The sequence below is a fragment of the Miniopterus schreibersii genome, assembly GCF_964146895.1.
Source record: "Miniopterus schreibersii genome assembly, chromosome: 6".
In the NCBI taxonomy this organism is placed as follows: domain Eukaryota; kingdom Metazoa; phylum Chordata; class Mammalia; order Chiroptera; family Miniopteridae; genus Miniopterus; species Miniopterus schreibersii.
Genome location: NC_138107.1, coordinates 13,958,034 through 13,979,451, shown reverse-complemented (window position 1 = coordinate 13,979,451; position 21,418 = coordinate 13,958,034). Strand labels below are relative to the sequence as shown.

Sequence of the window (21,418 nt, the reverse complement as noted above, 5' to 3'; positions counted from 1 at the left end):
CCCAGTCAGGGCACATACCTAGGTTGCAGGTTTGATCCAGGTCAAGGTGGGTATGAGAGGCAACCAATCAGTGTTTCTCTTGCACATCGATGTTTCTCTCTCTCTCTCCCCACTTCCCTCTGTCCTCTCTCTCCCGCTCTGAAATCAATAAAAATATCCTTAAGTGAGGATTTAAAGGGGGGGAAAAAGACAAGAAGATTGAAGTAAATAGCAGGAAAAACAGGAAGGCAGTCCAGGGGGCCTTGAAAGCTCTTGCTCTTAGGGGCAAATCCTTACCATCCCACTCAGCCCTCTTGTATATTCTGTAAGGTGCTCCTTCGATTGCTCTCTCATGCTTCGGTGTCACTTAGATTCTTTTTTTTTTGGTTAATCCTCACCCAAGGATATTTTTTCCATTGATTTTTAGAGAGAGTGGGAGGGAAAGGGAGGGAGAAACATTGATTGGTTGCCTCTTGCACGTGCCCCAAACAAGGGTGGGGAGCAAACCCGCAACCCACGTACGTGCCCTTGACCGAACCCATGACCCTTCAGTGCGCTGGCTGAAGCTCTACCACTGAGCAACACCAGCCAGGGCGGGTCCTTTTCTTTTTGTTTAGTTAATCTTTATTCCATGAGTTATAAGGAGATTAGTAAAGGGGAGTTTATTACAAGGTGTCCCTCCTATTTTCTGCCCTGCTTTCAGACAACTCAGTGCCCATAACATGCAGCGTGGAAGAAAGGACAGTGAAACTAAAAATATAATGGAAATGAGTATACATGCAGCTTAAGATTTTCAGAAAAGAGCTTGAAGATGAACACAGGATGTTCTTGGCATCTTGCAAGTCCTTTGTGGGTTGACTCTGCCCAAGAGTTCAACCTGTTGCCTGACAGATAAGGGGTGCTTTAGAATAAGGAGGGTGTACTCATGTGCTAGAACTTCTTAACCTGCTGTGCCATGGGTCTTTGTGAAGCCTCTGGTGCTCTTCTGTCCCCCAGAGCACTATGAAGCCCTGGTGTCTCCCATCCTTGGACCTCTTTTCACCTACCTCCACATGGTAAGAGATTGGTCAGGAAAGGGTAACAAAGTGGACTCTTAAGGTGCATGGCCTCTCATGAGTCTTGCAAGTCAAAAGCTCCTGAAAGTGTTGTTTCCTAGCCCTGTGCAACCATCTTCCCCTTGCTGCTTTGGATTGAGCGGTCCCCCAAGAACTAAACTGGTTTAACTGCCCACGAAGCACCTGCAGAGTCAGATTCTGCTCCTAACCTCTTGTTACTTGAGGAAAGGTGATCAGAGGAGTGTTTCCCCTGGTTCTGTTTCCCTGACTCGAGAATTAAGCAAGGGGACTGACTGGGTGAAAGAATGTGTCCAGAGTGACCCAGGAATTCTAAAATTGTTGATCCTTTCCAAGCAAACACATGTTCAATCTGCCCTCATTGTGGGTGTGGAAGGTTACAGAAACCATACCTGTTTTTTTAGACTTGTTGGCCTCCCAAGGCACTGCCTTTGATGCCTGCAGTCATCCTTGCCTAATTCTAATCATGAAGTAGACTTTAGATATTTATCTGTTCTAACCTTCTACCCAATACTAGCACTTCCTTTTTGTTTTCCCAGAGGCTTTCCCAAAAATGGCAAGTCATCAACCAGAGGAGCCTGCTGTGGTAAGGAACATCTCTTCTCCTTGGTGGATGAGCTGGAGCCAAGTTTGGGGTGGGAGAAGGTTGGAAGGGGGCAGGGGGTTTCCACTGTCCCAGGGCTAGAACAGCAGTGGGTCATGGTCATTCTCAGCCTAGATGAAGGCTGAGAAGGTGGCTTGTCTGTGACCATTAGGCAGACTCAGACTTTATAAGGGGCACCGTCAGCTGCCTTAGGAGAATGCTGAGACATCTTACCAACTTAGAATTCTGATCTAGGACCCTCTACCAACTGGATAGTCACAAGTCATAATGTCCCTCAATGGATCGTTGCTGTCCATTCCCAATATTTGCATGGAATGTAGACCAGGAGGAGGCAGGAGAAGGAGCTGGGCAGGAGGGTCTGGTTAGGGTCACTGCTTTTCTTGTCCTTCCCTTTTTGCACTCCCATGGAATTTGGCCCCCTGGTGTTCTGCAGTGGAGAAGATGAGACAGCAGATGAAAACCCAGAGTCTCAAGAGATGCTGGAGGAACAACTGGTGAGGATGTTAACTCGAGAAGTCATGGACCTAATCAGTAAGTGGCATGTGGGAACCAGGGGTAGTAGAGACGAATTTTTTAGGAGAAAAAATTGGTCACCCACCCAGCCGCAATAAGGCATGTTTGCAGCAATACTGACCTTTTGATGAGAAGTAATTAGGTAGAAACAAGGTAGTCCTTAAATCAACCTATGGACATTTTATGAATGGCAAACAGTTGTATTTGTTCATACTAAGGCCAAAATATGAGGAAATAGTCTAAAATAGCAGGAGGAATTTGGATTAATGGTAGGAATAACTTCCTAGCCTTGTCAAAATAGGGGGGAAATTTTAATTCTTGGACATGAAGGTGATTAATTTTCTTTCTCTTTTTGGTCATTTGTTGGAGATACAGAGTAGACCAAAGATTTATTAGATATCCTCTCCTGGTCACTTAGTCTCAGAGGATTCTGTAATTTCCCTCCAGTTAATTGAACTTGAAGAGGGATCAGAACACAGTCTGGTCAAATGCGTCTATTTCTGTTGGTGAAGCTGATGTTGTTCCTGGACAGTACCCCACTTTCCCCTCTCCTCACTTGCCCAGAGACAGTTTGGGATCTGTTGGCCTGAGGCAGCTGTTGTCTGGTGGTAGTAAAACCCAGTAACCCTGCCTTCTTGCTTTAGCGGTGTGCTGTGTTTCAAAGAAAGGTGCTGACCACAGTACTGCTCCCCCTGCGGATGGAGATGGTGAGTCTCTTGTGTGGCCCTCAGAGGTCTGTCCTTAGGCTCCTAAATATCGTCCCTTCTGTAGCCACGTCAGTCCCTGTAGAAACTGTTTCCCGAGCACTCTGATGTGGACAAGGTGTTCTGCATCTAGCTCTTGTCTCTGCTGGCCCTCCTGCTGTATTTCTCCACTGTACTCCCACCTCAGAGCCTTTGCACTGGCTGTTTCCTCTAGAATTTTTCCTCCCAACTATATAATTGGCCTGTTCCCTTGCTTCATTTGGGTCTCTGCTCAGATGTCACCTCTGATAGGTCTTCCATACCAGCTTATCAAAAATAGCAACCCAACCACGCTATATTCTGCTCTGCTCTGTTTTTCTTCAGGGCACTTATTTTTACCTGATGTTATGTGGTTTTTTGTTTGTTTATTTGATGACATTGTTTTATTTATGTATTCATTTATTACTTGTCACCCTCACTAGAATGTCGACTCTCATCAGAAAGAGACTTTGTCCTATTCCTGTGATATCCCCAGTAACTAAATTAGTGTCTACAGTGGGTCCTCATATATTTGTTCAATGACAAAAGACCCTCACTATTTGCAGCTTTTTAAGTAACTGTCCAGAAAACCTCATTTCCAAGTTTCCCAAATGTAGAGCTAGGTGCATCTCTAGATCTGCCGTGGACAGCGGCTTCTCTACCCTTTCATGAGGCCTGGGGGCCATCCAGTGCTACTCAACCACCAGTCAGCCCAGGATACTCAACTCTCCTTTACTCTGTGGGCTCCTGTCAGGACAGGATAGACTTCTGTGTTCTGAAAGGCTGGAGTTTAACATTCTGCTCTCTGCTACAGATGAAGAGATGATGGCCACAGAGGTGACCCCCTCAGCCATGGCGGAGCTCACAGACCTGGGCAAGTGCCTAATGAAGCACGAGGTGGGTGCAGGGTGTGGGTGGTGTTTGTCTCTTTTCCCGCCATGGAGCCAGCTTCCACTCTTCTCTGATGCCTTCAGAAAAGTGGGGGGTACTACTCCTTTATGCAAGTTAAGTTCCTTATTCCTAAAACCCCAGAAAACAGTGTGGAAAGCTCAAGGCCGTGGTGTCTCCCCTATTGTGGGCAAAGGCTCTCAGAAAAACTCAGGCACATTGATGCCAGTCTCTCATGTTCAGCCTCCCAGCTCCTCCGAGCTCTGTCTCCTTCCTGCACATAGGTTTCCTCTATATTGGTGTTTTTTTCTTCTTTTTGACCACCTGATTCACACAGAGTAAATAAGGTCGCTTCTCTCTCATCATTTTCCTGCATACCTACTATTAAAACCCCAGCCCCTAATGTAGAAGAATACTCGGAGAAAGTGCTTACCTTCCCATTGTAACTCTTCATGCTTTTCTGTTAGGACGTTTGTACGGCACTGTTAATTACAGCCTTCAATTCCCTGGCCTGGAAGGATACGCTGTCCTGCCAGAGGACAACTACACAGCTCTGCTGGCCTCTCCTCAAACAAGTATGGTTATTTGCCCCTTCTTGAAAGTTTGGGTCATAAGGATTGACTGAATCGTTTGGAAGAATTGGGGTGCTGGGGGCCTTCAGAGTCTCACTTTGGCCTGAGCACAGCTGTCTCCCCAGGTGCTGTCAGGGACACTGCTCTCAGATGCTGTGACGTGGCTTTTCAGCAGCGTGCTGAAGGGCCTGCAGACGCACGGGCAGCATGACGGCTGCATGGCTTCCCTGGTGCACCTGGCTTTCCAGATCTACGAGGCGCTGGTGAGTGGGAGAGGGCGGCTGCGGCTTCACCCTTCACAGCCACTCCCACTCAGCTGGGCCTTATGCCAAGTTGCTAGTGCTGCTGACAAGTGGGTGTGGCAGGGAATGGGGAAAGTGGCAGAGCCCAAACCTACTCCATTGAGTGGGTTTACCCTCACTTCTCAGCGTCCCAGGTACCTGGAGATAAGAGCTGTTATGGAGCAGATCCCTGAAATACAGAAAGACTCTCTGGACCAGTTTGACTGCAAACTTTTGAACCCCTCTCTGCAGAAAGCTGCTGACAAGCGCCGAAAGGACCAATTCAAACGCCTCATTGCTGGTTGCATTGGGGTAAGTCATGCTCCTTCCTCTGTGCTCCCAACCACTTCATGGTCTTCTTAGACTGTGTGTTCAGGCAAACCAGAACCCAGCTGTAGTCACTGGCCATTATGGTGAGATGATCTTTTAAACAACCTACTATCACCTGGCCAGTGTGGCTCAGCAGTTGAGCATCGACCTATGATTCAGGAGATCGCAGTTCAATTCCCAGTCAGGGCACATACCCAGGTTGCGGGCTCCATCCCCAGTGGGGGGCATGCAGGAGGCAGCCATCAATGACTCTCTCATCATTGATGTTTCTCTCTCTCCCTCTCCCTTCCTCTCTCTGAAATCAATAAAGACATACATACATACATACATACATACATAAAACAGAACAACTTACTCTCAGGGTCCAGCATTAGTTCTTTCTCATTTGCTTTCCACAGAAACCCTTGGGAGAGCAGTTCCGGAAAGAAGTTCACATTAAGAATCTTCCATCACTTTTCAAAAAAACAAAGCCAGTGTTGGAGACAGAGGTGCTGGACAACGAGGAGGGCGGCCTGGCTACCATCTTTGAACCCTGAATCAAGCTTTTGGGCATCCTTCCTTGGCCTTTATTGTCATCTCTTCGTCTCCTTCGTAGCTAGTCTCTAGGCCCCTCTCCACTGCCACCTCACCACCATCGTCAGCCTGGAGAGATCCAGGTCTGGAGCTGGAGAGTGGGCCCTGTGCAGGGCTAGAAGTAATTATACTAAAGTCCAAAAAGGGAGTTGGGGCTTTCACCATGCTGTCTAGACCTCCCAGGTATCTCCCATTCTACTTGGAGTTTTGGCTTTTCCAGAGAGAAAAGCTAGAGCAGAGCAGCCCTTCTCCCCAAGCCCTCCCGCCCCATGCAGCGACACACCCGTGCAGAGCAGTAACTAGGGGTGCCATACCCAACACTGCAACTAGCCGACCTTGTGGCAAGGGCTTAGCCCTGAACGACTTGTGCCGAGAGTTTCTCCTGGACCACTGCAAGTCCCACTTAGTCCCCACACTGCTGGGCTGGCAGGGAGCCTTCCCCATCCCCCAGTGGGATGTCTGGGTCAGGTGCTGAGTACTGAATTGAATTGGGCCAGTTCCCCGTTTTGAGCAAGAATCCGGTCAGCTGGTGGGATCCATGGTACAGGCTACTGCTAAGCTCTGGATGCGGTATCAGGTGTAGTACCTTCAGGGACCAGGGCTCCGTCAGCATCTGTAGTGCTAACATCCCCCTTAGAGCTCACACATGCCCTTCCATGAATGACCTCAATGTGGTTTCCCCAGCCCCAGGGTCCACTCAGGCACAAGAGCCACAGTACCCTATTTAGTGTCATGTGATGCCATTGGCATCTAAGGATAATCCAGACCAACTAGGCTACATCTGTGACAAGCAGCTAGCAAAGCCACTGGTCTCTTGTAGGACTAGCTGAGTCCAGGTGCCTTCAAAAATCTCATGGCCTTTCAGGTCCCTGATCACTTCTCTCATGGGCCATTTCCAAAAGAAAATATGCCTTCCTAATATGGGTCTCCAGTCCTGAAGATCACTGGATGGTCCTATAAGCATAGAATGCATGTATGCAGACCCTAGCCTTGAGGTCATTGCTGGCCATAGACAAGTTTAATCCATAGGGAAACTATATAGTGTGTGTCCAGGTGTTCTGCACAAAGGCAGGCCTGTCATCAATCCACCGATGAGGGTTTCAGTGAGGACTGAGTGGAGTAGTGTGGGCTGAAGCTGCAGCTTTAGCTGGTGCTGGCCCCCAGGCAGGAGAGGCTCTGGAAGAGGTGAAGCTGGGGAAACAGGACTTGGGGTCTGGTATAGTTGTTCTATGGCACAGACGTGCCCCACACCCTCTTCCTGGGGTGGTGCTCTGAGCTTGTCAGCTGTGCAGGCCTCTCAAAGCATTGTTCCCTCCAAACTGTTAGCTGTCTACTCCTCTGTAGTTGGGGCCGTGGAGGGCGTAGTTGTATTTATTGTGTTGTACTATTTTTAACATCTTGTGACTTCATGCTAGAAGTTTTCTATTGTTTATAGAACTTTTTTGTAGAAACATAACTCTAAAGCACATCTGCATGTCAGTAAAAATCTCAATTTCATACAGAAAGAGCCCCATCTCTTTTTCAAACTACTGGCATACTTCAGGGTCACTGTTCCCCTCATGAGTGGACAGAAAGAACTGACTGATGGACCTGCTCTGTCAAGCTTTCTGAAATAGTATGCCAGCTAGAAAAAGATTTCTATCGCTGACACACAGATGAGGCAGCCCATACCATTCTCAGTGCTGTCATTGGTGGCCACTGGACATGACCCTGAGGGACAGTCCAAAGGAAATTGCTGTTCTTCCTCATGGTTCTTGATAGCAGTGTAATTTGACTGCAAGGGACCACCCTTTTTTCTATCAGCCATTTCCTCCAGTATCCAAAAGATAGGTTAAGTGGCATACAGTTTCTTTGTAGGTCTGACTGCTCCCAGAAAACACCTCAACTTAGCGTTTCTCATGAGGCTTCAGAGGGCCTTGGCCCTGACCTGCCATGACATCTGAGCCCAGTGTGCTAACTGCTAATGCCAAACTTGTTCTGACACGAGGCCCCAGATTTGTGGATCAAAACTGAAGAAGTGGTCTCAGACAAAACACTTTTTGTTTGGATGTGAATTTATTTACATGAAGGCCTTATAAAGGCATAAAAGGCACATTTTGCAACACATTTAACCAAATGTATTAACTGAAGTAAAACTGGAATTGTCCCAGAAAACTCAGGACACCTAGTCACATTGGGCTGTCTACAGCAGTCCTGTGGCGGCAGGTCAGAACCCAAAATCTTCAGCTTGCCTCGGGAGCATCGAGCCCAGCCATGCCAGTAAGTCTGCAAGCCTCAGTCCATCTGAACTGCATCTAGTTCATCCAAGAACCTCCGGCACTTCCCCATCAGTACCTTGATGGCTTCACTCACCAGCACATCTGGTGGCAGTACCCCCGTTGACTCGACAGAGACTGGGAACCAAAGAGACATTTTAGCCCAGGCAGGGCTTGCAAAAGCTCCTGTAAAAGTTACTGCTAGATTTTACATCCGGGACTCTGCAAGGAAGCTATAGCACCGAAGAGCTGCCCCCATCACCTCCTGCAAACTGGATACTCACAGATATAATGGTCCCGAACCCGAGCAAGCCGTACAACCTTCTTTAGCTTCTCATTGCGGAAGACTTCCCTGCTGAAGGTATCTAGCCGGGGATTGGCAACTCTAGCCACCTTTTTACCTAATGAAAACGAACCATGTTATAAACAAGCCCAGAGCTTTCATTCTCTCTGCTACCTTCAAAGAAAATATACCTTAGGCCCTGACCTGAACAGCATCCCAAATACAATACCTTGGACTTCATGCACCTCAATAACACCAGGTGAGAAGCACCGGCTCAGCTCCTCAGCTGCCTCCCCTTCCACGGGCTCCAACAGTGTGATGTCTGGTAGAAGCCTATAGCTGGCCGTTGCCACAGGTGAAAATTTGGCATGATCTTTGCCTAGAGGGAAATCAGAGCCTGTGGGAAAACCCTTCTTGACATTCCCAAACTTTGGCCATTGGTTTTCTGCCTATCGGTGACAGCTGAGTCCCTTAGTGACACCTCACCCCACTGCATTTGAACTACCTTCCTCCCCAGCCAGGGCAGCCCACAGGGTTCTCACCAATGCCCTTGACACAGTGCATGAGTAGGTCAATCTCCTGGCCAGGCCGCAGCTGAGCAATGAGGATATCATCATGCACTGGTCGGATGGTGCCCTCCGGGAAGAGGTCCGCCTGGTTCCCCAGGGGAACCCATGTCATGTGCCTGGTGTACACTGGAGGAAGAAGCACATCAAGAGATATCAGTCCCCAAAAGTAGCACCCACCAAAAGGTCGGCCCTCTTTCTCACCTTCCCAACACTCACCTTTGTGGTTAACATAGAGTTCATTGGGATCAGAGGAATCTTTAGCAGCATGGGGGTTCCGAGTGCACCTGACTTGCAGCCGAAACTGCAGTGTGTCTATTTCGGTGCCTTCTTCATCTCCTGCACAAAGAGGTGGCAGCTCTTAAAGGACTAGTGCACATTTGAGTGCCAGGCACAATACTGAGTGCATTAAGTTTCTCATTTAATCCTCTTAACAAATTTAGTAAGGTAAGGGCAAGTGTTCTCACAGATAAGAACAATGACATACCAAAAGATTGGTAAACTGCCCAAGGTCATACAATATAGTCAATCCAGGATTTGAACATAGGCACTCAGATTCCAAAATCTACTCTACAGAAAAGAGCTGCTCCCTTTTACCCAAAATTTCATTTTCTCAAACCCTCACCTTGGTTCCGATATTCAAAAAGACGGGGATCAGCATGAATGGGAATGAGCCCCAAGCGATGAGCGAGGATCTCATCCTGGACAATGGATGTGTTGTTGTACACTAGGACCTTTTCCACAGCCATGGTTGGCACCTGCCCAACAAAAACAATCACTCATCTACCAACACCCTATAAACTCTCCATCTACTCCCTGCCTGCTGACAGAGATAGGGAGAGACCTCTTCATAGAAGAACGCTTGATGAAAAAGTTATGAGCAGAAGAAATGCTTAGCAAATTTTCAGGAAAAATAAACCTTGAGAATTCTACAAGTGAGGTTTCCCGACATAGTTAACCCCTGCCACCATGCCCACCAATACCTCAGCTAACAGAATACGTCGAAAAGCGTTGGCAATGGCTGCGTCAATTCCCACCATGTCAAACTCCAATGTATTTTCATCCATGTGTACCACATCCACGCGGAAATTCTAAAGACAGGAAAAACACTAAATGAAGTTCGATGTTGGTATAGTCGATACCTCCCCTGGATATTCCCCTTAAGGTATTAACATTCTCATCCAAAACCTCCCTTTGCCCAAGATGTCCCTCTTTAGATGTTCCTTTCTCCCCCAATCCTTTATTAGTTTGTGTGGGGGTTTTTGCAATTTTTTATTTGGCCATTAAATTTCTTTAATAGTAAACTTTTTGCATATTCTTTTGATTCTATGATACATGATCTGTATATTGCACTGTGTGCCTACCACCCACTGTCCTCATCTTCATCACCATATATTTGGTCCCCTTTACCCTTTACTTCCCCTCCACTCCCCTTCCCTCTGGTAACTACCACACTGTTGTCTGTGTCTATCAGTTTGTTTTTCTTGTTTGTTCGTTTGTTGCTTTCAGTTTTATATCCCACAAGTCAAATCATGTGGTTCTTTTTCTGACTTATTTTGCTTAGCATAGTCTCAAGGCCCATCCTTGTCACAAATGGCAGTATTTCATCTTTTCTTATAGCTGAGTAGTGCTCTATTGTATATAGGCACCACATCTTCATCCAGTCCTCTATCGAAGGACATTTCGGTTGTTTCCATGTCTCTGCATTATGGCTTCCACCCAGACCATCCACAGAAGCTACTCTACTAGAGAACATACTTCCACACTGCTTATTCCAGTTGACACTGCCCAATCCGAATCTTGTTAGACTTTTTCTGTTGTATTTGACATTGTTGATAGGATCCCTTGATTTCTGAGCACCAGTCTTTTGGTTTTCTTCCTTCTCTGATTAATCCTTCTAAATTCACTATCTTCCACCTACTCCATAAACATTACTATTCCCAAGTTTTCCCTCCAGAGTGACAACCACACTAATAGTTTTAGCAACTATTTACTGACAACTCCCAAAATCATCTCACTTCTGATCTCAATTAAAAAATATATTCTACTAGCCTCACAGTCTTCTCCACAGGCAGGAAACTGAATGCATCATCAGTCCCCAAACCCATTTCTCATCAATAAATGATGCCCCCATGCATCACAGGAGTTCCCCAAGCTAGGTCATTTTACACTCCCCCCTCACAACTCACATCAAAGCAATCACCAAACTTACCTTCTACCTCCTCTTTGCTCAATCACCTACAGTCCCTAAGACACACTTCAATCTTGCCTACCACTCATGCGGATCCAAATTATACTCTAGCAATAGTGAAATGCTTAGACATTCCCACAGTACAGCTCACACAAGCCTTTATAATTTAGCTTCTGTTCTCAGCTTCTGCTCATCGTTCTAGGCTCAATTCGGATGTCACCTCTTTCGGGAAATCTACCATACCTCTGCCCTCCTTTCCAGTCTAGATTAAGTGCCTCTGAGGGATGGGAAAACCACCACCCCACCTCCGGACCCCATCCCCCGTCGTCCTTACAGCTATCAACCGCCTTTAGCACATTATACTGAAATGTTTACGAGCTCTCTTCAACAAGACTGAACATATTGTTCGCAGAACAGGGTGGAAACCGTGTGTACACGGAGCGCCTAGCACTTTGCTCATTAAACGTTATATGAATGGAGCGAACCCCAAGGACAGCTTCTGAGGCGCGGACTGCTCAAATCACATGGTCCGATCCTCATACCCTCTCCAGACACCTCTAGTTCCACCAACCTTCTCGAAACGGTCCTGGTCCCAGGCATCATCATAGCCCGAATAGTTACCGGGGAAGTCGGTGGTATGAACCTAAAGCAAAGAGAGACGAGTCTGTTCGTGAAGCGGTAGCGAGGCAAAGCCCTTCCCCACTCCGACCCCAGCTCATCCCTGTTCCTCTCTCATTTCTCCTTCCGACCTCAAGGCCACAAAGCTTACATTGCGAACCCCGAACTCCCCTAGAACCACGCGGCTCCGCATTTCTTCCACCGCCTGGGCCGCCGCCATCTTCAACCCCTCCACGTGATTAAGGTAGCAACTGGCGCGTGCGTTCTAGTCGCCCTCCTCCGTCTCCGAGGCAACGCGTCACTGCCTGAAAGGTCAAATATCGCGAGACTCTACCCTGTTGACGTCCACGTCCCCAGCTTCCGGAAGTCAGTTTGAGCCAAACATCCGGGTTTCTCTTTTTCTGCGTTCCGGCTGATCCCACCTTTCTGTCGCCCCTGTATCTTTTCTTCTCCCAGGCCCACGGCTCTCCCACTCGCCCTCCACGCGCTGGAGTAGCGCGGGCTTCAACGACGGGAGCCCTCGAGGGACATGGCAACTTCGGCGGCGCCGACCGGCGGCTCCCGAAATGGGGCTGGCCCGGAATGGGGAGGGTTCGAAGAAAACATCCAGGTAATGGCCTCAAGGCTTCGGCTGCCAGCAGTCCCAGAAGTGACGTGGGGACTCTACCCCGGAGCCTAGAAGTCTGCTCCATCTGCAGCACTTTTCCTCTCCTTGGGGTAATCGTGCACACGAAAGTCAGTGGGACCAGTGCTGACCTGAAAGGGCTGGACTTGTACTCCAGCCAGAGGGCCTCGGGTCTCTGGCCCCACCCGCTTTCTGTCAGGACTAGTTAGGAGGTCGGTCGGGATCAGGTGTGGCGGGGGCAGGGGGGTATTGCCCTGGCTAAAACTATACTGTATGCACAGCCTTGTTTTGGGCTTGGGAAAGACAACGAAAGTGGGCACTTTTGCAGCCCTTTGGAGCTTTGATAGGGAAGGCAGGAGAAAGACATGTGAGAGACCAGGAGTGGGTTTCCCAGGCTAGAAAAGACAGACAAACCACCAACGTTCTGAAAACAAAGCAAATGAGGGAAAGAGAGTGGCATGATCTATGGTGATTCCAAGCCATATCCCAGCAGTGGAAGAGCAAAGCCCCAAGCCCTGGGATGAACAGAGACTTAATGGATGGAGCAGAAAGGTCCTGCACACTTGGAATTTATTATCTTCATAGGGTGGAGGCTCAGCTGTGATTGACATGGAGAACATGGATGATACTTCGGGCTCCAGCTTTGAGGATATGGGTGAGCTGCATCAGCGCCTTCGCGAGGAAGAAGTAGATGCTGATGCAGCCGCTGCTGAAGAAGAGGATGGGGAATTCCTGGGCATGAAGGGCTTTAAGGGACAGCTGGGCCGGCAGGTGGCTGACCAGGTAAGCAAGACTGGATCCCTGGCAGGTGGAAAAGTATACCTAGGAGGCCCCAGGTTCCGGAGTTGATGTTGGTGAAGGTCCATCCCTGATTCTCCAGTTAGAACCATGTAGAAATCCAACAGAATTAGCAAGAGGGCTCAGAACCAACAGTCTCACAATACCCACTTGTCCCATCCTTGTCTTCCTTACTTTAGATGTGGCAGGCTGGGAAGAGACAGGCCTCTAAGGCCTTCAGCTTGTATGCCAACATCGACATCCTGAGACCCTACTTTGATGTGGAGCCAGCCCAGGTGCGAAGCAGGTGAGGATCCTACTGACAGAAGCTGCCCTCCTCACATATAAACTATGGCCAGAGACCAAGCCCTTAGACTCCCCTCTTCTTGACACCACCAGCTGTCATCATTATATCTGTACTCCAGCCTCACCATTCCTCTTCCAGTCCCGGAATAGGACATGGTGATACTACACCACCTTTCTCTTCTTTTCCGTCTAGTATACTGCTCATCTTCCCTCAAAACCTAGCTCAGATGTTGCTTCCTTTGTTTTGTGTTCCTCAGCCCCACCCCCAGTGTGCCCTTCCTGGTGCTCCAGTAGAGCTCTGTGCTTTTCTCTAACAGAGAACACTCCAGCATCGCTGTACTTTCTTATGCTTGAGTCTATCTCTCCAGAGACCACCTCAAAAGCAGGCTCTGTTTTGTTTTTATTCCCAGCACCAGAACAGTCTCTGAACCAGAATATCAGTATGTAGATGCTGAGTGACTTTTCAAGAAGTGGAATTACTCTTGGTTTAGTTCTTTGTTGATCCTTTAATTTAACCAATACTTGCCAAATACCCGTACACTCAGCAAGTACTTATTAAGCTTTTGCTCTGCACAGTCTACTAGTTGTGTCTGAGTTAGTGGTGAAAGAGATGGGAGCCTTGCCCTCGAGTGCCGTTATAGTACAGCACTCAATTTGCTAAGAAGGGACACATGGGGAACACCTGACCCAGAGTAGGCTGGAGGGTGGGACAGGGTGAGTTTCCCAGAGGGAGTAAAATCTAGTCAAATTCCAAGGTATTATTAGGAGCTAGCCACTTAAGAAGAGAATAGGGACTTGTATTCCTTCTGCCTGGAATTTTCATACCACTTCAGATATATTTCAAGAAAATGCTCAGCAGTGCCTGGAGGAGTGATAAGCAGAAAGAGGCAGGATGCACACTGGTTCCCTCAAGTACCTCCTTTCCTTCTAAACCTTTCCCAGGGTTTCACCATCACAGTTCGGAATTGTGGGCATTCTCTGCTGAGGGGGCAGGTCAAATCGGTAAATTGTCAAGCCCTCTCCCAAGGCCCAGCTGGGCTCCCTGAATTCTCCATGTTGCTGCTGCATCAGTCAGCACAGCATCAGAGGGTTGTCCTTCCTGGAAGCATTTCTAGGGGCAACGAAGTGATTTCCTCATTCCCTGTCTGTCTTTACTACCCTCTTCTCCCTTTACCATCTAGCATGTTCTCTGGAGTTAGAGAGATGATAAGATTCAGGCCCTCCAGAACCTCGTAAGTGCTGCCTCTGCTCTCATGTCTCCTCTCCTCTCCCAGGCTCCTGGAGTCCATGATCCCTATCAAGATGGTCAGCTTCCCCCAGGTGAATAGAGGGGAGCATAACTGGAAGAGCCAGGGGAGGCCGTAGGGCAAAGGGTGGGTCACCAGGCAAAGTCTGGGAAGGAATAAACAAGAGCCACTGTACCCTCCGGCCTGAGTGAGTTGGTATATTGACAGAAAATCGCTGGTGAGCTCTATGGACCTCTCATGCTGGTCTTCACGCTGGTTGCCATCCTCCTCCATGGGATGAAGACATCTGACACCATTATCGTAAGCAGGACAGAGGACTTTGGGGGGTGGCTGAACTGAGTTGAAAGCTGCCCAAGGAGGAGATGGTGGAGTGAGTTAGAAGCAGCCCTGAGGACTGCCCTGGGTGAGGCTGAGACCAGAGGCCTCCCAGGACTAAGTAAAGCCTTCACCCCACAGCGGGAGGGCACCCTGATGGGCACAGCCATTGGCACCTGCTTTGGCTACTGGCTGGGCGTCTCATCCTTCATTTACTTCCTCGCCTACCTGTGCAACGCCCAGATCACCATGCTTCAGATGCTGGCACTGTTGGTAAGGAGTCCAGCATGGTGGATGGTGGTGGGCAAGGGTGACCTTACAACAGCCAGGGCTTGGTCTGCATGTGTCCTGGGGCCCCAGGGCCTGGAATGGGGTAAGCTGGCTGGTGGACCGTTTAATTTCTCAGGGTCCCTGTGAGATTTCAGCCAGCCCAGCCTGAGAGGTTTTCCTCTCCATCCTCCTTCCTAGGGCTATGGCCTCTTTGGGCACTGCATTGTCCTTCTCGTCACCTACAACATCCACCTCCATGCCCTCTTCTACTTCTTTTGGCTGCTGGTCGGGGGGCTGTCCACCCTGCGCATGGTAAGCTGGGCAGGAGCTTTTCAGGGGTGGGCTGTCCTCCTGGGGAGCTGGGGAAAGCAGCCCAGAGCTTGGGCCGAACCTCACAAAAGGCTGAGTTGGGAAGAGCCCGAAGATGTTTCTGCTCTGGGGAGGAGTGTCTTCTCCACACTGCTCACTTTGGAGCCACACCCTCTGAGCTGTATTCCTGTGGTCCTAGGTGGCAGTGTTGGTGTCACGGACTGTGGGCCCCACACAGCGGCTGCTCCTCTGTGGCACCCTAGCTGCCCTGCACATGCTCTTCCTACTCTATTTGCATTTTGCCTACCACAAAGTGGTGGAGGGTAAGTGACAGGAGGCCTGGGTGCGGGGGAAGGGAAGGACAGCTGCCTAGGACAAGGTCCAGCTGACTAACTTGCTCACCTTCCATCCCTTTCCTTCCAGGGATCCTAGACACATTGGAGGGCCCCAACATCCCACCCATGCAGAGGGTCCCCAGAGACATCCCCGCTGCACTCCCTGCTGCTAGGCTTCCAGCCACCATGCTCAACACTACAGTTAAGGCTGTCGAGGTGGCCCTGCAGTCACACTGACCCTACCTGAAATCCTTGGCCAGCCCCCTTGAACCATGCTGGAGAGTGGAGGAAGATTAAAGGACAGAACTGAATACATGTGTCTCTGATGCGGTCTGCAGCTGCCAGAAAGCTGTAGCTGCTTAAGCACCTCCTTCGACTCCTGTGGGGGCTTCTGAAGAGCACAAGGCCAGGAACCCCTGGCCAGGACTGCAGGGCTCTGCAGCCAGTGCAGAAAGTGGGTCAGCGCCTCTGAGGCCCTCCAACCACCTGTTCTTTCCTTCCTCTTTATTTCTTCCACATTGTCTTGTTAAGTATAGACTTGGTAATTAAAATATTGATTGAAGTCTGGAACTGCAGCTACCCTTCCAGTGGTCCTCCCTACTTCCTGTATACTTTCCTGTTCTGTCAGTGGTGCTAATGTCATATGTTCCCTTATTTATATCCTCAGGATGTAAGGTGGGACAGGCAGGATGAAGGTAGGACAGTCCAGACTACATTGAAGGCAGTGACTGAATATGGAACCTGTCCCTGAATGCAGAGGACACTTGACCCATGGAGCAGCAAGGAGGCCTGACACCCAAGAACCACAAGTCTGGTGGAGCAGTGCACCCAGCTTGAGTCTGGGCACAGCTGCACTCTTAGGACACCAATGGGGCAATGACAATTGGACAAAAACTTCCAGACTCGACCCCATGTCATTATAAGACCCTTATATACCTGGGCCATTGTGTAGGGATAATTTGCCATGACAGCTCACATTTGAAGCCAACCTTGGCTTTGCCCAGGTTATGCTGGGGCCAGAGGAACAAAGCTCTACCAGGAGCTGTGTCTGTCCTTCCTCCTCAAGAGTGCTGGTTACTCTTAAAAACCACCACCACCCAAGCATAGCACCATCCACTTCACCACCTATTTAATCTGATCCATTGGTTAACGGGGAATAGAATTTTTTGCCTCTCTTCACTACACTCATTTTTTTTAAAAAATTACCCTAGTAAATCTAGGTTAGCAGCTTTCCTTCCTAATAAAGGGACTACGAAAGATGTGCCCTTCATTGCCCGAGGCCGCCGGCCATCACCCTTCGACAAAATTCCAACATCACTGCCTACACCTGCAGCGTGTCCTCCCTGAAAGCTCCAGCCCACTTTCCGCGGCCCCGCCATCACTCCAGGTCGCTGATGCTGGCGCCCCGTTTATTTTGGGTACCCCAGTCTCCCAGGTACTCAGCCTCAGTATCAGCAGTACCCTAGGCACCTGGGGACGGGGCGGCACCAGCACCCTGCATCTACCTGCGGCTCACCTGCCCCGGGAACCCTTTGGGGTTCCCCTGTGCCTGGTAGCCCGGGCCGCCTCTGCCCGGCCAGGCCCCTGGGGCCGCCGCCGCGAAGCCGCCATCTTGGCGGGGGACACGCGGGGAAGTCCTCGGGGCTGGAACCTCCCGCACGCGGCGCCCCCCCCCCCGTCGCGGGGGCGGGGCGAGGCCGGGATTAGGGGGCCTTGGGGACGTCCAAACAGGACAGGGGGGCGTGCCTGGGATCCGGACGCAGGCACCGAGGGCCTGGCCCTTAGGCTCGGGAAACGGCGGGGGAGTGGGCACGCCCCCGTTCACAGCCTCAACACCGGCTGCGCGCCGCGTGCCCCCATTCCCTCCACACCCCGTGGGTCGCAGGCCTCCGCCAGGATACCGACTTTCTACCTGTCGTCGGGCCCCACCCCCAGGGAAGGCGCGTCCCCACGGCTCCTGAACCGGCCGGTGCGCGCAAACCTCCCGGGCTCGCGTGGCTTGGGGCGGGCGAGGGGCGGGGCGAGCGGCGGTGACGCGGCCGTTGCCATAGGAACTCGCCGCCTGCTCCGGCGCAGGAGCTGAGGACCGAGCTGCCTGCCCGCCTGCCTGCTGCCCGCCAGCCGGCTTCGGGCTCTCCCTCCGGCCGCGGTAGGGGAGCCGGGCTGGAGGAGGGGAGCGGACGGATGCGGGCTCCGAGCGGGGACCTGTCCCGCGCGCCCCAAGCCCAGGCTCCTTAGCCGCCGCCGCAACCGCGAGAGACGAGGACAAGCTCGAAGCAGCGCCCCGCCGGCCGCCGATCGCGCCCCGGCCCACAGTCCAGACACGGACGGCACGGTCCGCCCCGGTACCAGCGCCACGCGGTCTCAGCCGGGCGGCCGGCCTCGGCGCCTCCGCCACGCCGGCGGGCTCCGGTCGGGGCCCCGGCGCTCTTCGTCGCCTCCGTCGCCTCCGCCGCCGCCTCCGCCGCCGCCAGCGCCGCTGCCGCCGCCTCTGCGCCCGCTCCGGCCACGACCCCAGCCCGGGCCCCGACCGGAGCCCGGACCCCGCCCGCGGCCCTGCCAACCTCGCCCGCGGCCTGGGGCCGGGCCCCGGAGGCCCAGCCGTAGGCACGATGCTGCCCAGCTCCATCCAGATTTCAGGGGAGCCGCTGTCAGGCGCCGAGGTGCGGGACATCTGCCGCGGCCTGCGCGACAACGCCGTGCGCCTGCTCTCTCTGCGCGGCTGCCGCCTCTGCGACCGCGACTTCGGTCGCATCTGCCGGGCCCTGGCCGGAGCCACGTCCCTGGCGCAGCTCAACCTTAACCTGGGCGTCGTGTCCAGCCCCAGCCGCATCAAGCAGCTTGCGGAGGCGCTGCGGACCAACCGCTCCATCCAGTCCCTCTTGTGAGTGCGCTTCCTCCCAAGGGGTCCCTTCTCGAACTCCCTGCCACCTCCTCTTCCTCCACACACCCTCCTTTCCTCTTTCCTGCCCTTACACGCACCCCTCATCCCCCCGCCCATGCCTCCGCAACACCCTGCCGGCACATCCTTCCCGCTGGGCTCTGCCCCACCCCAAAGGAGACAGGTTACAGCCCTTCCTGATAGGGCGCGTGCACCTCTCGCCTAATCACCCGCCTTGGCTTCTGGTGGCAGCTCCTCAGTCCCAAAAGGAACACTGCCCAGGGGACTAGACTCCTGCCCCTCCATTCTGCCTACTGAGGAATCCTAACCCACCATCCACCCCCTTCTCTGTGCTCTGTCCTGGGTCCCAGTCTCTGCACCAGAAAGGAAAACGAATTTCCCTTCTACCTGTATTCCTTTAGAATCTAGAATTTTCTTTCTCCCTTCCCAAGGCCTCTCCTCAGTGCTGTGACTGAATACCCTCCTCACCTCTAGGGCTCACCCCTTTTCCCTACAGGTAGGGCCGAGGACTGTGGTAACCTCTGCTCTCTGGTCTCACCCCCCAGCCTGCATGGGAGCCCCCTGACAGATGCGGGGTTGGCCTTGCTGAACCCAGCCCTGGCCCTCCACCCTGCCCTTGTGGCTCTGGACCTGGGGGACTGCATGCTGGGTGATGAAGCCATCAACCTCATCTGTGGCCTCCTCCCCCCAGACGGGGCCAAGTCTGGTGAGCAGGGCCCTGCTAAGGGCATGGGCTGGTGTAACCTTGATGAAAAGCTAAATGCAGAGGGCAGGGGTCGTGGCCCAGAGCTGAGGGCTCTGACACTGTGGGTGAGAACGTGTTTTAAAACCTCTCAGGAAGGAGGATTAGGGGTTGAGCAGGATGGAGAATCTGGAATCCAGTTCTGGTGGGCGGGGAAGGCAGGGTCTCTAATGGCACTGGAGTTCTGTAGTGGGAGTGGGGCAACTCCCAGCCACTAGGGAGGACACCCCAGAAATCTAGGGCAGGGTAAGAGCTTAAAGAAGGCCTGACCTCCATCCTGGCTTCTCCTTATGATGTTGCCCAGGTTTGAAGGAGTTAACGCTGAGTGCCAACCCTGGCATCACCCCTAAGGGCTGGAGCCGCCTCGCCATTGCTGTGGCCCACAGCTCCCAGGTCCGCGTCCTCAATTTGGACTACAACCCCCTGGGTGAGGCTCAAGAAAACCCCCTTAGATTCTCACTACCCCACCCCCATCCAAGAACCTGGGACCATCAGTTGCCATGGTAACCCCCACACAGGGGAGGGGAGATGGAGGGGGTCTGAGAGGTAATAGAGGAGACTCCTGTGTGCAGGACTAGATAGATGACCAACAGGTAGATCAAAACATCCATCACCACTCCTGTCTTGCTTCATGCATTCACTCACCAATCACAATGCTCTCCTCCTGGCCATCTACCAATTGTCAGCGTTTCCTGGCCTGGGGTGGGATCTAAGGTTGTTAGGGCAGTGGGGAGGCTGTGTGGGAGGAAGGGTTAGCAGGGCTGTTCATGAATGCAGGTGAGTACATGTGTGTGCACGTGTGCTGTTTCCCCAGGTGACCATGTGGCAGGGATGCTGGCTGTAGCTGTGGCCTCCAGTCGCACCTTAGAGGTCCTAGACTTGGAGAGCACAGGGCTCACCAACCAGTCTGCTCAGGTAAGACATCTTCATGCTTGGGGAAGGCCAGGGGTCGGGGTGGAAGTGAGCCAGGGTGTCTGCGGACATTCAGAAGGGGTGGCAGGTTGGAGTCAGGGAAGCACATTGACTGAGTTTACCCTTTTCCACACTCTTTCCTCCCCCAGACCCTGCTGGACATGGTAGAAAACTACCCCACGGCTTTGCGGAGCCTGGTGTTGGCTGAGAACAGCATTAGCCCAGAGCTGCAGCAGCAGATCTGTGACCTCCTTTCTGAGGGAGAGGAGGAGGAGGAGGTGGCAGGAGGGCCTGATAACACCCAGGAACGAGAGAGGGGGCGGGAGCCTGCTGCCCACCAGAGGGGAAGCAGCTCCTGGATGTGCCCCAGTGGTAAGAGCCCTGTGGGTTGATTGGAGCCAGGTCTGAAGAGGCTTGGGACCTGGGAGGATGGGTGTGAGAAATCTACACCACTTTTTTTTTCCTATTTGTAGTGCCCATTGCAGGAACAAATCGTTGTCTGAACACCCCTCTGCCTTCCACAGATCCCAGCTCTCAGATGGTGCTAATGACGTCAGGACTAGGGGACAGTCTGTTGGCTGAGACCGAAATGTGACTCTCCACTTTGGCTTCTGCACATCATTACATTTGTCTGTGCCCAGCACCTAGCCCGATACCAGGATCAGGCCTGGGGCTTGGGAGGGAGGGGGGTTGCCTGGGGCTCTGACAGCTCGTGGCAGTGTGATGGGAGGGTCTGGAAGCTGTGAATGAGCAACAGCCTTGGGGGCACTTGAACCCAAGGTAGTGGCTCTGCACCTGCTGGCAGCTCTGGCTGCAGCCCGCTGGCTCGGAAGAGATTTTATGAACTTTACAACCTGGCGTGTGGCTGTGGTCACTGGGGTCTGGCAGTAGGGGAGAAAACGGAGGTACCACTAAGCACCACTAGGGGGCAGTGCCATCCCACAGCCAAAGCGTCCTCTGGCCCCAAATGTATCAAACCCCTCTGGCTCAGGCCTCCAGCTTCTAGGACCTACCATCCTGAGGTGACACCTTACACAGGCCCTATAAGGATATAACTAAGGTACACAGCTTACCTCCAGAGCTGGGCTGGACTCTACCTCAAGGGGAGACTCAGGGGCCCCATCAAGTTTCCTTAAGGTGCATCCTCTCCCACTGCCTGATGCTCTGAGCGCAGGGAAGGCCAGGCAGAGTGGGGCAAAGGAGAATCACTAGCAAAGAGTAGGACATCAC

The 21,418-nt window shown here is 52.0% G+C and overlaps 4 protein-coding genes across 6 annotated transcripts in view; 3 read left to right on the top strand and 1 right to left on the bottom strand.

Moving 5' to 3' along the window:
* The window catches only part of XPO5 (exportin 5), a 43,627-nt gene extending 38,119 nt beyond the window's left edge, over nucleotides 1-5,508 (top strand). The window contains exons 24-32 of the mRNA XM_081139675.1: nucleotides 937-1,034; nucleotides 1,592-1,638; nucleotides 2,090-2,187; nucleotides 2,814-2,876; nucleotides 3,706-3,788; nucleotides 4,247-4,354; nucleotides 4,477-4,614; nucleotides 4,780-4,944; nucleotides 5,361-5,508. Coding sequence (XP_080995801.1) covers nucleotides 937-1,034; nucleotides 1,592-1,638; nucleotides 2,090-2,187; nucleotides 2,814-2,876; nucleotides 3,706-3,788; nucleotides 4,247-4,354; nucleotides 4,477-4,614; nucleotides 4,780-4,944; nucleotides 5,361-5,498 — 938 coding nt within the window. The 3' untranslated portion in view covers nucleotides 5,499-5,508. The remainder of the gene's footprint in view (nucleotides 1-936; nucleotides 1,035-1,591; nucleotides 1,639-2,089; nucleotides 2,188-2,813; nucleotides 2,877-3,705; nucleotides 3,789-4,246; nucleotides 4,355-4,476; nucleotides 4,615-4,779; nucleotides 4,945-5,360) is intronic.
* A 2,285-nt stretch (nucleotides 5,509-7,793) lies between these two features.
* Nucleotides 7,794-11,751, bottom strand: POLR1C (RNA polymerase I and III subunit C). Its single transcript, XM_081139676.1, has 9 exons — nucleotides 11,600-11,751; nucleotides 11,402-11,473; nucleotides 9,623-9,730; nucleotides 9,265-9,397; nucleotides 8,859-8,978; nucleotides 8,616-8,768; nucleotides 8,303-8,452; nucleotides 8,075-8,191; nucleotides 7,794-7,928 (listed from the first exon to the last, which is right to left on the bottom strand). The coding sequence occupies exons 1-9, from the start codon at nucleotides 11,666-11,668 to the stop codon at nucleotides 7,810-7,812; spliced, it is 1,041 nt and encodes a 346-aa protein (XP_080995802.1). The 5' UTR covers nucleotides 11,669-11,751; the 3' UTR covers nucleotides 7,794-7,809.
* A 52-nt stretch (nucleotides 11,752-11,803) lies between these two features.
* YIPF3 (Yip1 domain family member 3) lies at nucleotides 11,804-16,207 on the top strand. 2 transcript variants are annotated; one of them, XM_081141008.1, is made up of 9 exons: nucleotides 11,804-12,058; nucleotides 12,659-12,856; nucleotides 13,051-13,157; nucleotides 14,431-14,476; nucleotides 14,611-14,703; nucleotides 14,860-14,991; nucleotides 15,187-15,300; nucleotides 15,497-15,620; nucleotides 15,721-16,207. In XM_081141008.1, the coding sequence occupies exons 1-9, from the start codon at nucleotides 11,978-11,980 to the stop codon at nucleotides 15,867-15,869; spliced, it is 1,044 nt and encodes a 347-aa protein (XP_080997134.1). In that variant the 5' UTR covers nucleotides 11,804-11,977; the 3' UTR covers nucleotides 15,870-16,207. The 2 variants fall into 2 exon arrangements, with proteins under 2 accessions (XP_080997134.1, XP_080997135.1); XM_081141009.1 differs by lacking the exon at nucleotides 15,497-15,620 and having other exon boundaries at nucleotides 11,811-12,058; nucleotides 15,187-15,309; nucleotides 15,730-16,194.
* Nucleotides 16,208-17,710: 1,503 nt separating this feature from the next.
* LRRC73 (leucine rich repeat containing 73) lies at nucleotides 17,711-21,039 on the top strand. 2 transcript variants are annotated; one of them, XM_081140606.1, is made up of 6 exons: nucleotides 17,711-18,516; nucleotides 19,080-19,240; nucleotides 19,581-19,703; nucleotides 20,091-20,191; nucleotides 20,338-20,560; nucleotides 20,713-21,038. In XM_081140606.1, exons 1-6 carry the CDS (start codon nucleotides 18,245-18,247, stop codon nucleotides 20,781-20,783), a joined length of 951 nt encoding a protein of 316 aa, XP_080996732.1. In that variant the 5' UTR covers nucleotides 17,711-18,244; the 3' UTR covers nucleotides 20,784-21,038. The 2 variants fall into 2 exon arrangements, with proteins under 2 accessions (XP_080996732.1, XP_080996733.1); XM_081140607.1 differs by lacking the exon at nucleotides 19,581-19,703 and having other exon boundaries at nucleotides 18,217-18,516; nucleotides 20,713-21,039.
* Nucleotides 21,040-21,418: the final 379 nt, after the last annotated feature.

Coding starts and splice junctions, on each gene's coding strand:
- LRRC73 (XM_081140606.1), top strand. CDS start 18,245: ATGCTGCCCAGCTCCATCCAGATTTCAGGGGAGCCGCTGTCAGGCGCC. Junction 18,517..19,079: donor CGCTCCATCCAGTCCCTCTT/GTGAGTGCGCTT, acceptor CTCACCCCCCAG/CCTGCATGGGAGCCCCCTGA. Junction 19,704..20,090: donor TTTGGACTACAACCCCCTGG/GTGAGGCTCAAG, acceptor CTGTTTCCCCAG/GTGACCATGTGGCAGGGATG.
- YIPF3 (XM_081141008.1), top strand. CDS start 11,978: ATGGCAACTTCGGCGGCGCCGACCGGCGGCTCCCGAAATGGGGCTGGC. Junction 12,059..12,658: donor GGTTCGAAGAAAACATCCAG/GTAATGGCCTCA, acceptor TTATCTTCATAG/GGTGGAGGCTCAGCTGTGAT. Junction 14,992..15,186: donor TTCAGATGCTGGCACTGTTG/GTAAGGAGTCCA, acceptor CCTCCTTCCTAG/GGCTATGGCCTCTTTGGGCA.
- POLR1C (XM_081139676.1), bottom strand. CDS start 11,668: ATGGCGGCGGCCCAGGCGGTGGAAGAAATGCGGAGCCGCGTGGTTCTA. Junction 8,453..8,615: donor GCACTGTGTCAAGGGCATTG/GTGAGAACCCTG, acceptor ATTTCCCTCTAG/GCAAAGATCATGCCAAATTT. Junction 8,192..8,302: donor TGAGGTGCATGAAGTCCAAG/GTATTGTATTTG, acceptor CGTTTTCATTAG/GTAAAAAGGTGGCTAGAGTT.